General features: G+C 48.3%; 1 protein-coding gene across 2 annotated transcripts in view; it reads right to left on the reverse strand.

Annotated features, from left to right (window-relative positions):
• Nucleotides 1–14,957, reverse strand: part of LOC142563905 (uncharacterized) — a 129,801-nt gene that overhangs the window by 38,282 nt on the left and 76,562 nt on the right. For both annotated transcript variants that reach the window (XM_075674606.1, XM_075674607.1), the window contains exon 3: nucleotides 4,702–4,812. In XM_075674606.1, coding sequence (XP_075530721.1) covers nucleotides 4,702–4,812 — 111 coding nt within the window. The remainder of the gene's footprint in view (nucleotides 1–4,701; nucleotides 4,813–14,957) is intronic.

Raw genomic sequence — 14,957 nt, forward strand, 5'->3', positions numbered from 1 at the left:
TTCTTTTTCATTCAGCTTTTTTTTTTCCAGAGTGTGCCTTATAGCTCAGAAACGGACGAAGGATAAATAACCGGGACACAAGCGCTGTACTTCCAACTAAAGGTTTGGTTTCAGTCGTACAAACACATATGAAAGATTCATTAAACAGATGACCACCAATGTCAAGACACACAGGCAACGAAGGAACGCCAATGGGAATCGTACTACAACAAAAGCGAAATGTACGAAATGAATACCTAGAGGAACAGTACACGCCACACTATGTAGATGTCGCAGTTCGTTTTCATCGAGGATTTACCCGCAACACCACATCAGGTTATATATGGCTGCTGCTTCTATAATTGACACTGTGCAATGATCGTGTTGTATGGCTCCAGTGCCCATATCTGAATGTGAAACGCAGCCACATTGATTGCAATGTAGGAAAACAAAACCTCTGCCAGTTAGCCCGATCTTTGTTTCGTTCCGGTTCAGCAAAAACGCTTCAAATCTGGCTCAACCCCAGGCCGAAAAAATGATTCAAACGGGTTTGAAGAAATTTCTGTTCGTTTGCATAACTTCAGAATATTTATAGGTAAACAGCATGAACTTATTTTGCACAAAAACTGAACTGTTAATTTTGTAAAAAAATCTTTACGTTAAAAAAAAAAATGCTGCACACTGCTGGTAGCTACAAAAGAAAAGATCACATGTGCAAGCGCAACTCAGAAGTAATGCGCCCCCTTTTATCGCGTCAGCTTCAGCTTCCAACCAGTGTGATCGAAAATGACTGCGTAGCCAGAAAATGCTCCTCTGCATTACCGCAATCATATATGGGTCCCCACCGCCGCATTGACAGTCGCCTCGATTTGAAATGCTCACGACTGTACTAGCATGCATGCCTGCCGACGCGACCAGTTAAGGCCCACGATGCGGTCTTGAACGTGTCACCATTTCTAAAATTACAGCGATGTCATGCACTTACAAGGATCATGGTTGAATAAGTGCAGGCAATGCATGGGTGAAAAGCAGTAAATGTGCGCAACAAGAACCGAAAACAGCTATAGAACTTTTCTGTGTTGTTTCGGAATAAGAAAGACATTGTTGCATTCCGGCTCACTGCCCAGTTCGCGCAGAAATAACTGTTTTTGGTTCAGTTCCGGTTCGTTACCACATGCCTATAGCCCAGTGAGGTAAAAAGACGCATAGCCATCTAGAAATGTTGATGAAGATAGTGGACACCCAATTTATTTTCGCACGTCACGATTCCCTCTGACAAGTTCTAATGAGCTGAGCGAAACTCATCTCTGATGAGCTAGAAAGCTCTCGGGGACTATTGCGTATTTCCCCACAGATAATGTGCGCTTCAGTGAACAAAGCAGATTTTTAGACGTCACTTTAAAGGCAGCCTACAAAAATGCATGCCTCAAAACGACAAAAATAAATAAATAAATAAATAAATAAATAAAATTAAATTAAAAAAAGGCACGAGTACTTGGCGTCTGGTAATGTCAGTTATGTTCAACTAAAGACCACCCCTCCCCCCCCCCCCCCCCACACACAATAAGAATAAGGGAAAAAAAGCTGTTTTGGAGAAGTTTCCCTAGTGAGTAAAGATGTAAAGACACGGCCATGACCACTCCACGTTTCCGAATCCAAGGTGGAGCGGCAAGGTTTTGAGGTTATTCTCGTGCTGGCTCAATCCCAGCTGTCTATTTCTGCTAGGAAGTGCGGGGACGGGGAAAAGAAAAAGGCTGCGCAAGTTGTATTGCGCTTTGCCAGTCAGCGAAACGAGCTGTGCATGTTTGTAACCAATTTCGAAATTTCTGATACACAAGCATTAGGCTAATGCACGAACTTCAGTCTTTTTTTTTTTTTTTTAGTTGCATCAAATTAACTTTGAAGTGGTGCCTAACACGATGGAATTGGGCGCCTGTTTCCTGAAACGCTGGCCAGTTAAATTTGCCATTTTCAGATGCTTGGCAGAATTTCTCTACCAATGACGCACAGGTGCCATCTGTTATGGTGAAAAGTCAGAAAATTGGCAGTTCCTCCGAAGGTCGAAGCATCAAAAGCGACAGCATGGTTTAGTGTTTTGCTTTAATTGAAATCCTGAAACGCTGTTCGAACTATAGTGCTTCCGTAAAAAAAAAAAGAAGGAAACACTAGAATACTATCTCGTGCTTCGATCGTTCCAAGTGCCATAAGAATGTTGTGGGTAGTGCATGAATTTATTCTTCATGAAGGTAGCATCAAACGTTATTGTGGTCTATACTTATTAGGCATTATCTTTCTAAATTGCGTCATTTGTACAAACAGAGCATGACAATGAGTTCCTGCTCATTACATGCATGATCATTGCGAATTGTTGCATTTATAACGCAACAATTTGCTTTGAACAATCAACCTGCAATGTCGCAAGGCCGTCCGAAAAAAAAGAAGAACAATATTTAGTTTCGGCAATCCCATGTGTTGCGAATCATTCAATTGCTGGCATAATATACACCCAGCTCCCGTACACTGTTGAACAATATTAGACCCTTTGGGTCGTATATTGCCACACAACAATAATCGTCATCCGTCTTGTCCACATCTCCTTTAACGCTGCGAGCCCGGTACTTCCCAGCCACGAATGGCATGCGTGATATCAGCATGACAGAGCGTTCTCAACAGGAAAGTTGCGAGCGCAGCGTTTTCAAGAAAGGAAACCCAAGCAAGACAGATGACATTACTGTTGTGTGGCAAGATACAACCTAAAGGGTGTTCATTTGTTTAAGAGTCTAGACACTGCCGCCAGAATTCCCGCTAGTGATCTTTGCAAGAAATTACGACTGTCCCAAAATGTGGAGGGCGACGTGTTGGTGTGACGCTGCACGCTAGGCTACGGCTGGTGCGCACCAGAAGCAGTGCCCTGCAAGTTCGTTGCATCTACGAACAAAAAAAGGCGAAGTAAGAAAACGAGTTTGGTGGCGCAACCCACCGCCCCGTTTCAAAGAGTACGCTCCCAGCAGCATCTATCCATCTATCCATCCTACAGATGTTGGCCGAACTGCGACCTGCAGAGAGCCTTCATTCACATACGCACTCAAGCACTCGCCACATGAAGGTTAGGACGGAAAACTGCCGGTGTTTCCCGGCGCCCAATGAACGAATATAGATCAAACTCGATGCTTATTGTCCGTTTAGCCCAGGCTCAGTGTATGCGCGCAGCTCATCACTAGGATCGCTACTGCGAGCATGTGCACTAGGATCATGCCCCCCCACCAGAAACCGCCGGAACACTGCGCTGGCCCTGGCAGAGCCGATTGTGTCTGCTTAGCTTCGACATTTTTTTTTCTTTTTGCAGCCATACCCACATTGCATCGCTTGCGTCTCTCGAGATGTCCCGACCCTCCGAGCGCGAGCCGCGCATGCGCCGTGAGTACGCGACGGCTCCGTGAACCCACCTCCAGTATTGGTTTGAGGTGGCGGGTGGTTAGCGCACAGGTGTCCCTTTATAGCAGCGTTAGTGCTTATCGCAAGCTTTACGCATTACAGCTGGCTTGCGTCTTGTTCACAGTTGTTTTGGTACTACTTCTAATGGCTAAAGATAAAAATAAACGGATATTAACTAACCCGCTCTCAAGACTTATATTTGTGACGTAGAATTATGGCGTCTATGGCAGTAGCGCCTAATATGGCCGTTTGAACATGAAATACTATCAGAAGAGCTGCAGCTATTCCTCCGGCATTCGACTAAATTACTGCGACATAAGGACGCCCTCCGAGAACACACCCTTCTTCAAAAGAAGAACTTTGCATTGCAGACTATGTTGGTTCGCCCAAACATATAGTAACAACGGCGCGTGCAGCTCAACCGTAGTCAAATTTTACACATGAAAAGCAAGGGAAGCCGCGCCGACGTCTTCTTTTTCTCAGTTCACACGTTTTGCATTCTTCCTTTCGCATTTCATATCGTCACGTTACGGTGACGGTGAAGGGAAAGATGCTGCCAAATTGACTAACGACTCTTACTACTGGGCGAACTTGTGTCTAGAACACAAAAAAAGAAGTGACACTGACTGCACCATAGCGGCACGCGCAGTCGTTGGTAGCCGAAATCTGATCCACGGGTGAAGAGCGCTGGCTATTTATGCACGACTCATCGTACATAGAAGCGTAATCGCAGGTGCCAGCGTGCGCTGGGGAAGACACACCATTTTTCGAGTTGTAGGTGCAGTCTGATTAGACAAGACTCACTACAAGATCGACGACTACATTCAGGAAAGTTTAGCATATATGTGGGCCCGTCCAGCAACGAGTGATAACACGAACAGTGGTTAGCCAGTGAAGAAGAAGAAAAGCTAAACAATGTACATATGCATGTCAAGATCTTTCTTCCGTGGGCCAACATTTAAGGCACAAGATCGCCAGGACATTCTGCTGTTTACACGTTTCGCAGTAACAGAACACGGCCGCGATATTATCCTCTCCCTAATTTACCTGTTTCGAGTTCTGCAAAGTACGGGAGGCACAAGATACCGGTGACCGACACCAAGGAGACGCAAATTCCCGTCAAATGGAAGAAAAGGCCCAAAACAACTATCTAGTCTAACTTTTGCAAACGACGCAGTCCCACAGATGACCCTCAAAATGAGCTCTGTATGCATGCTTCCCAGGTTATCACAGTTGCGTAGATTGGTTAACAGATATAAAGCACTACAGACTGAATGTATCACTTGCCTTGTCATGCTGAAGACGACGCTTGATGATCTTGGAACAACAGACGTTGACGGCATCTCGGATGTGGCATGTGTTGAACTCCAGAAAGGGCCGGCTGTCAATCACCAACACCTGGGAGAAATCAGGTTCCCACATTACACACAACAAACACTGCAGTTTTTTCTGCAAGAATTTGTAAGTTTTGAACATCATGGCCATTCTTGATGAAAGAGCAAGAGCAATAGTTTTGCACACAATTCTACAACCTCAATACTCACGGAGCAGCCATGCCAGAAAAGCAAGGTACGGATAGCGTGCAAGGCTATTTAAATAATCTGGCATGCAGAGACGTCATTTCTACCAAGAAACACTAGGAAAATGTTGCACGCTTTGAGGCTTATTTTGTCCCTACACAGTCATATATCCTGGGTGCGTTTCGTTTTATTGACGCTGAGTTCCCGGCACTCTCAGTTCCTGCAAAGAATGCTGTGTCATGCTGATGCACGCATGCCCTTGGTGATGTGAAAGCACAGGGTGCACAGCGTAAAAGGAAGGAAAGGACCTCAAAATAGACGACGATTATTGTTGTGAGAAAAGGTAAATTGCAAGGTAAGCTGCAACTCTTCATGAAAGGTTGCACCTTTTGGGGCTTATCGTGTCCCACAACAATAATTACCATCCATCTCATCAGCATTTCCTTTCTTTAAAGTTCTACTCTTGCTACTTTCGAGAATGCAATGTCACGCTGATAACTCACACGCCGTGACCTGGAAGTAGCGGACGCGCTGTAGCGTTAAAGAAAGGAAAAGCGCTCAATTGACAATTAGATAACAATTAGATGACAAACACATTAAAATCTTATTTATGAGAGCAGTTCTTTTAAATGATGCAGAAAGAGTGTGACAGAGTGGTTGCTTGGTTAACAGAAAAAGTACTTCTATTGAGTGCGATTGGTGTTAAATGGCGTTATTGGATCTGTCCTCATAATAAGAATTTCAGAATCGGAATTGAGTATTAAAGGTTCGGTCATATTACAGGTATATAGTATACAGAAGGAGGTCCCGTAGTCGAAGACTGCATCGGGACCTGCTCCCTGATGTGTTCTACATTTTATTAGACTATGTTCAATCTGCTGTGAAGTGGCAATTGCTGCCGAGTGTCAACCAATACGACTGTTTGTAGGGGATGGGCATCGTCAGGCACTTTGTCATTTGCTCATCTTCTAAAGTGTAACTGTATTCCTACACTTCGAATAAACTTCACTTCAGAATGTTTAGGAGTGCGTGCTATGGTCATCAGAAAGTTGTTTTGTTTAGCAAACTGCTAGATATGCTATGCGTGCACTCCAGACGAAGCATAGTGCATGAATGTTGAGGTTTTATTTTATTTTATTTTTATTATTCGTATAATAGCTTTTCAGGAAATCGAAAGGATAGGTTGCATGAACAAGAAAAGCGGTCTCACGTTAATGAAGACAAGCGCTCAGCAATAAAGCTGAAAGTTTGCCAGGAGCTTGCATATTTGGGAGTCTGGAATGTCGCATTATCCCCTGTTATTTGTCTTGCTTTCTTTATGTGATCTAAACCTTTCCCAAAGTATTGCTTATAAATGACACTATTGTGGCGCATGTGCTTTGCCATGTGTGTTCCATGCTATGTGTCTTTTTCTTCCTTTTTACTGTATGTGTATATTGTATAACTCCTACAAATGTACCATTCTTTTCTTGCTGGAAATCATGAACCACTTCCTGCCTCTGCTTAATCTAATTTGGACCGATGTATGCACCGAATTAAAAAAAAAATATTGAGAGCAAATATCGTATTCTAGCAGTTAAGAACATGCAGACTGAAAAAAAAAAAACAACTGCACGCGGAACTGGACCTTCATGCAGGCAGTTATTGTTTAGAGACAAGTTACACATATTCCAGATGCACAGAAGAAACAAGTATAAGGCAACGAGAAAAAAGTGCAGGTTTCTGTTCATGCGAGTCAGGTTATGGAAATATAGCAAGTTATAAAGATCTGTCATTATTATGGTGACAATGGAAAGAGGACGTGTCCGAATTATAGAAAAAAACATGGTTATGAATATTAACAAGAAATAAGTTCAATTCAATGTAGAAAATTGCGAAAAGATGAAACGCTTACGAGGTTAATAATTAATAATTATCTTCACCTTGTGGGTTTCCGTAGAACTATTACTTCAAAGGTTATGAGGGCTGACACAGTGGTGAAATGTGGTAACAAAATAGACTGTTGTCGCACTTGACCTCACATCAATGCGGAAGTCAGCCACTGCAAAGTGCACTGTGTTGTCATCCAAAGTTACTTCTTCCGTGCCCACTGGTGCCAGTGAAACAACTTTAATGGTTGTCGTGCGTGCAAATGAAGCGAGGTTCGGCCGAGAACTGGCACTACAGGGTATTGCCACATAGCCTACGGCAGTCTTGCGTACTATTATTGTCCACCTGGAAACTTCAGCTAGAGCACGTTTGTTACATGTGTCTCTTATGCTTGCCTTACACGTGCTTCTCCATTACCTCTTTCTGGCTCCATCGATGAGCATTTGTACCTAGTTTTCCGTTCTCTAGCGTAATCCATTGAATCAGAACACCTCAGAATGGTGCAGCTTAGCTGGAATGCGTATGAATGCTTAAAAAAGAAAGCAAAATGACGGGAAAATGTTGCTGCTGCGCGCTGGGGGAATCCTTTCAAGAGAAGCTTTCACTGTTTGCAAAGACCGCTGCTCTTGTTAGCGACCATTTACAAGTACAGATCAGACCATCACTTGGAGAAATTTTGAGCGGGAACCATCACGGTCAAAAAAAAAAGTGTGGCACTAGATCATGCGTGTTCACACATGACAATGAAACGACTACGATGCAACGATGAAGGAATGGCGACAATGACACAACAAGACCGGAATCGCTACGACAAAGTGAGGATGACGGAACGAGCACGACGGCATGGCAACACCTGTATCACGACGTCGCAATGACGATAATGGCATGACAACTTGCCGACCTTGCCGACATGGCAAGACGAGGTGACCCCCGCCACGATACCCATGCGACGGTGGCAATATGGCCTGTGGCTTGCACTGCCACCGAGATCGGCCCACTTCACTATTTCACTACAGTATCCAGGCTCGGTGCCTTTTACTCGGCGAGAAACCAAGCAAGCAGACGCACCTAAATGCGGGAAAGAAGGCATAGAAGACGCTCATTTAATAAAGGAATTGTGCACTTGAAGAAGTATACTTGTTGCAGTGAAATTTTTTTGGTAGCGTCTGTTTCACTGCGTAATTCTGTAGACGACAGAACTGGCCCCAGGCACATGTAGTAAAGAAAGGGCTACACATAATAAAAAAAACTCAGTGCCCTGTCACTCTGTGAAGAAGGATGACCAGGGAAGCCGTGTATGTGGGCCCCTTAATGGCGAACTGCATCTCCTCTGCGGGTCGGCCCGGCATTGATCTATCTTCGGAATCTGCCCACGCATGGGGAGTTTTCTGCTTACGACATGAAAATTTCCTTGGACGGTAGAGGTATACAGCTTCACTGTAAACATAATACATGTGGTTTTATGTACCTGCCTAAACCAATCGTAATATGCGGCTACATGCAAGTCGATTCGCTATACTAGTGCTGTCCTGTATGTGGGCTATTGGCAAGACAGTAGCAGCAGCAGTCATGGTTAACATTCTGGAGGGGTCGCAAAAAAAAGCACCACATTAAGAAAAAAAATGTATGTCTGCATACTAAATTACAAGTTCGGCACAAGCCTGTCAGAATTTCATATTTGATTATGTTTCCAGCAGCATATTTTTAAAAAATTGGAGGGCGCTTAAGCTTCGCCTTCAAGAGTGGAAGGCGATAGCGTTCCCGTCGACCCGCCAAGGGGTGTAATACAATGCGCTACGGCGCAGCGATCATTTATGAGGCGCCCCGCATAAGGACTTCGCACCCACCAATCACGCGGTGAGCGCCGAGCAACGCAGCGTTCGGCGCGGCAACGAAACGTGCGCATGAGCAAGCGGAACGAACCAAAGAACTCGGAGTCTCGGAGGGAGAAACGATCTACGCGAGCCAAACGTCGTGATCGGCACGGACAGCCGGGCCGATACGCGCAGTGAAGGCGGACGCGATCATGGGGCTGACGCCTCGATGGGATCGTCCTCTATCTCGCTTGGGAGCACCACGCAGATGCATGACTCATCGCCAGCAGCACGGCACACATCGCAGGGGACGCTTTCCCGTCAGACGCGCTACGGCGCAGCGATCACATCACAGGCGTCCTGCATCGGCCGCTGCACCTAGGAATCGAGCTGTGAGCGGAAAGAGGATCCGCGTCGCCTAAACACGAGGGTTCGAGTGACGCACGCTGGAAGTTGGAAGAGGAGATAGCGAGAAAACTTATTAAACGCTAGGGTATTGGGGCATCCTCGCACCGGTCCCCGCACGGCCCCAATGCGCTCAAACGAGACGAAGGGGAGAAGCGGGCGAGTGGCACGCCACCTGTCGGGGCAGCGCCGTACAATGCGAGGAGGGGGTCTTCTGTGTTTGCCGCAAGATGGCTCTGCGTGTGCGCCAAGCGCAGAAGAAATGTAGCGGAAACGTACTTCGCTACTTGTTTAACTGCGACTTCTGTAATTTACATGCTCATAATTGCCGATATACACCGCAGTATAACTTTCTACGGCACGTTTCTAAGGCAACACCGTATTCACTAGGGGCGCTTTTGCCCGCTTTGAACCATCGAACTCATGACTGAGTGGTAGCGTCTCCATCTCACACTCCGGAGACCCTGGTTCGAGTCTCACTCAGCCCATCTTGCAAGTTGTTTTTATTTATGACTTGCCTTCCGCCATTTTTCGCTCACGGCCAACGCCGACGACACCTGCTTTTCTGCGACACGAGCTCCTTAACGCTGTCGCGTTAAAATTGGCTTGCCATCCCAGCCATGCGAAAGTGGATGTCCAGCGAAGCTGTTGAAAACCACAACTGCTGAGGGAGGTATGTAATGCTTTATAGGAATGGTAGCAGTTGTAATCTAGAGTAACGTGAGTATTGTGTGACAGCAGAGCCAAAGCTTAAAGTAGCGACCATGGTCCTATTGTGTTTGACAAGAGCTGACCTGTTGTGGTTGTGTGAAGAGATCGAGGTAGACGTAGAGGAGGACTTGACAGAATCAGAGATTCGTAAAACCATTCTCGCAAGTAACAGTGATTTGAAATTCATAGAACAAATTGGTAACCAAATTATAAGCAAAAAACGGGAACCGGAAGCAATTAGTCAAGAACAGGAAGAATTTAAACAAAAACAGAAAAAAGCTAGGCAGGAACTAAAGTATTTCGCAGGAAGAAGGCCTAACAGAAGTAACGAGGCAGTACATTGATGCACTGAACAAAGAGATTGAAGGTTTTGAGCAGTTAATGGATGGATGGATGGAGTAACTTTATAGAAAGGTCCTGCGAGCTCGAGCAAAGTCAACAACGGCTTGAGAAATCTGTAGGCTGGACGCAGCGAAAGTGCGAGGAAGTCGATAGCAAATTTGAGTCGAAAGCCGAGGAAAGTATAGTAGCACCTGTGAGATTAGCAGCACGTTCGTAATTGAACTCGAAGTGCTAGCAGTTAACGGTGCCTTAGCGGCAACAGGGGCCGTTAAAGGCCGTAGGGAGAGCGACGAGGTGCTGTGCCAACAGAGCACTGTAGAGACAGCTAGGCCAGCTGTGAATGAATTGGCACAGTCACTGCGCGTGTGCGTCGCAGGTACTGTTAACGAGTTAGTTAACGAAGTAGACAGCACTGCTGACCCGACAGACGCGAGCACCCATGTCGAGTCAGATTTGCGTGCCGAAGTGCCAGCTGGACGATGCAGTTGAGGGCAGTTCGCAGGATTGCGAGGTCCGTAGCTCAAGGGAAGACCGCTGCATAATTCAGGGACCGGTGCGGCTCTCCGCCAGTCTAGGTAGCAAAGAGAGGGGTGATCTAGTTAAGAATCACTCATACTGTGCGGGTAAGAGAGCGATCCGGGCCGACGAGATGTGTAACGGCCAGCACGAGGCACGAGAAGGCGGCATGAAAGTGAGTACAAAGAGAAAGCGCCGCAATGATCAGAAAGCGCTGGATAAAGTAGCGCAGCCAAAGACGGCGACAGGCGCGAAAAGGCAGGGAGCGAAGAAAGATGAGGTAGTCGTTAACGACGTGTGCGCGTCAAGCACGTTCGAGCCACCGGTCAAAGAGAGACCGAGAAGCATGTTCCGCACGGACGCGGACAAAGGGCACGGGGCAGTTACGTTCCTCGTCGTTCTTTTCGGAGTGCAGCATGTAGTGCGAAGGAGCGCAAGATGGCAAGACGAGATGAGGGGACAGGGAGTCGCGACGCGGTCAGTCGAGTTATTAATGAAAGTGCGGCCCCAGGACGCAAATTGGCCAGAAAATGTAACGTGTTGAAGGAGCTGCTAGTGTGTCGGTACTTTTGTTCCGGGGTAGCCAGAATAGCTTTCGAACCGCGACCACCTCGGGTACGGCTCAAAAGTACGAGTCAGTCGTAAGCGTTTGGAACGGGAGGCCAAGAGAGCTTCCGTAGAAGTGAAAAGTGTTGTCTTGTTTTATTTTTTTGAGCAATGGAAAATTTTCGCGATTTGAGATTGAGTTTCTTTCAAAGTGTAAGGTATGAGCTCTGTTTGTGTTTTCGTTGGAGAAGCTCCGATGTTTGAAAGAGGTGTTTTATGTAAACATGTAGTTTCGGAGGTGTTCATTAATGAGTAGAAAGGCTTGCTTTTTTGTGTGTGTGAGTAACCTGAAGGTCAAGGTTATCGTTGAGAGGCCTATGGTAACGCGCATGTGTATTAGTTAACCTTTCTTTATAAGTGTTTTTGAATTTTTTAAGGTTAAGCGCGTAGGTTTTCAGTAAGTGCGTAATTTGCACTGAGAAGCGTTCTTAGTTCCTTTAGCGCGTGTCCTGTGCGGACGGAAGGAAGCAGAATGTTTGACTGGGTTGCTCGTGTGTGTTGAGGGCAGCCGTATTCTGACTTCTCTAATAAGCGTGCGTGGAATGAGTTATTAGCAGACGCATTTTTTAAAGGGTTCTGCGGTGTGCGTGAGTTATGCAAGTTTAGTTGCTCGGTTAAGGTACGTGTCCTTTATGGACTACAAGAAGAAACGTGAGCAAGCGTGATGAAATGCTTACGTACGACGCAAGTGCGCGTTCAGAACAGGGACCACAAAGCTAGCGCTATTGTGATTACGTACCTGTGGTGTTGGCCAGACTGTTCAGTGGCAACAGTACGTGAGATAAGTACGCCACTGCGATAGGGTAAGAACAGGCTGTTCGTGAAGCTAGGCTGCTTAAGTTATGTTCGGGTATTGGTGGTTGAGAGCCTTCCGGTTAGTTCTGCGTAAACCTTTACTCTTTCTGCAGCGCGACGGTCAGGTTTGGTCGAACTCAAGGGGAACGTGAACGCTCGCTTTGGCGGCACAAAATTTTGGGGCAAAATTTGGGGTTCCCAGTTGAGTGACTTGCACTGAAATTTTGATAGGAAGCCTGGTGGGTTAACAGCTGATTCCGGACATTTGCACGCTGAGTGGTATTGTGTAGCCGGGATCGACTTTTCTGTGCCAGTTGTTGTGAGATGGTTTAAGGCATTCCAAGTGCGCAGCGGTTGCAGAAAGCAAAGCCATCTTCTTGCTCGCCAGTCGTTCTCTTCCTGTCCAGCAGTTGTCAGCACTGGCCATTCGAGATTTTCCGGGCCATGGAGGAGCTGTTAGGAATGGCCTGCCGAGGTGGCTACATGCAAGTTTTCGCAGCCAGCTGCAGCTGCGAGCGTGGCGAGCTTCCCCGAAGATACCATGGAAGCCTTCAACACCTGCAGCGGTGACTCGTTTCGCAGGGGCCGCGGGGTGCCACGTCAACCCCTCGGCGCCGCATCACTAAACGCGATCAGCTATTATTAGTGAAATCGCCAACGCCTTCACGGTTCGACTGAAGCAAGGGGATTTCCTGGAAGGAGATACCTTGCGGTGCCTTTTCACGGGCCTTTGAAGACGCCAGACAATGGGCAGCGGCGGCAGCCAGTGTGCGAGGTCCGCCCTGGAATTTAGAGGTGCCGGCTGGGGCCGGGCGTGACCACCTGCCTACGGGGACGCAAGACAATGGACACCACGACGGCCGCGTTGCGAAGGTCAGCTCCGAGTGCTGCGAAGGTCGTCTGCCCGCGGGGGGGGGGGTGTTGTAGTGAAAGTGCGTACATGTATGTGCAAGCCGTCCCGCAGAGAGGCGGCTTGTTTACGATGACGTCGAACGTTTTGCCTCACCTAGGGATCTAGGGAACACGAAGTCTTTATAAGCGGCTATTGTCGGCTGCTAGAATGTGCTCGTCGTCGTGCTCTGTGCTCGTCGTCGTGCTCTGTGCTCGTCAATGTGCTCGTGAGCTGTGTGCTCGTATGTTGTATGCTTCGTTCTGCGGGCTCCATTTGGGAGTCACGTTAGACTGTGTAAATGTATCACTTGTTTAACATGTAAATACTGTAAATAAATCCTGCTCGCCTAGTCCTGTCGCTCCAAGTTGCTCCGATCGTCCTACAAGCCCGACTCGAAATCTTACACCGAGTCGAGCCCCGTCAGGTCTCGCTGCAACGTGTGCCTTGAATAGTCGAAGATTGTTACAGTGGTGCTGACTGGTACAGTGGCATGGTGTGCTGTCTTTGCCAGGGCGACAGCCTCCTCGTTGCCCTGGACGCCGACGTGAGAGGGGAGTCACTGCAGCGACAGCTTCAAGCCACCCGAAACAAGGGCGCGAAGCTTTTCCGCCAGCAGGGCAACGCCAAGACCGGCGGTCGCCGGTCGGTGGAGAGCAAGGAGCGCCGCTCCCTAGTCGCAGAGGATCGCCACCGGAGAATCCGGGGGCTCCCCCGTCAGCATGTCCGCAGCCAGATGGAGGCCAGCCACCTCAGCAGCGGTGGAGCTAGCCGCGAAAGGCAGCCGGCGCACTCCTGAGCGCTCAAGGGCAGGGATCACGCAGGAAGCAATGGCAGATCCGGAGCCTGCATGGACCGACCCGTCCGTGTAGATGTGGAGATGTCCGTCCAGCCGGTCCTTCAAAAGAGACGCCGACGCCTGGTACAATGCGCAGGATGGGGATCGCCTTTTCGTGAGGCCCTCAACAGTAGTAGAGACCTCCAATGGCTGATGGTGCGGATGAGGTGGTGGGATGGCTAGCGTGGGAGGACGGCCTACATCTTCGCATAGCTCACACAAGCTGCCCATGCGCGAGTGAGGTTGGCTCCGCAACCTTGAAAGCAGAGGTGCGCCTCCCGGGGCGCGATGCAGCTTGTCAATGTGATGGAGGCCCCGCTGCAGGATCAGCAGGGATGGCGGCCAAGCCTGTGCCTCGACCAGGGTGGCAGCAATGTGCGAGGTCCCCGGCAAGCCAAGAATAATCTGGATGGGCTTCCGGTGCTGGGTCTCCAGGCGGTCCACGCGAACCCTTGGGAGGGCCACGAGAGGGAGTGCATAAAGCCTTGACGTAGCCGCGGCGGCGCATAGACGGATACCCCATTGTGGTGTGCATCCTCTGCCGCGGAGTAGCAGACGGTCAACCGCCTTTTGAATCTTCTGCACTTGAGCGATGAGCGCCTTGGCAGCTGGTGCCCACGACAGCCTTTGATCAATCTGCAGGCCCAAGTAGGTAACAACCCGCTTCCATGGTATCCCGTTCCCACCCAGCGCCATCGGGACTGTTCCGTCAGCGTATGGTCGATTGTTTTTACGTCTTTGAGGACGATACGGAGGCCTACTGTGTGGAATTACTAAGCAACTTCGTCCAGGGCTCGCTGCACGCAGGACCGAACGGCTTGGAGGCTTCTAGTAGGACCCCGAGTCCACAGAGCTACATCAGCGTACACGGAAATGTAGACGCGATGTCGGAGGTCTGCTGGGATGGCAGAAGGAAGAGAAGCCAGCGCCAAGCTGAAAAGGAAGGGGCTTAGGACGGATCCTTGCAGCACTACGGAACTGACTACTCGTAGGGAGCTCACAGTCTTTCCTACCCTTACGCAAAGGGAGCGCCCTGTGAGAAAGGCCGTGACAAAACGCTGGAGACATCCCGTAACCCCAAGATCGTCCACAGAGCGCTCAACGACCGGGTAAGGCAAGCCATCAAAAGCGCTTTCCACATCAAAAAGCACAAGGAGTGCCACTTCGGGAGAGCCTCTGGCGTCCTCCAGGGATGATGCGACGTCCGCGATGTAGTCAGCAGTGCACCAGTGACGACT

Source organism: Dermacentor variabilis, chromosome 11 (genome assembly GCF_050947875.1).
Source record: "Dermacentor variabilis isolate Ectoservices chromosome 11, ASM5094787v1, whole genome shotgun sequence".
Taxonomy (NCBI): Eukaryota; Metazoa; Arthropoda; class Arachnida; order Ixodida; family Ixodidae; genus Dermacentor; species Dermacentor variabilis.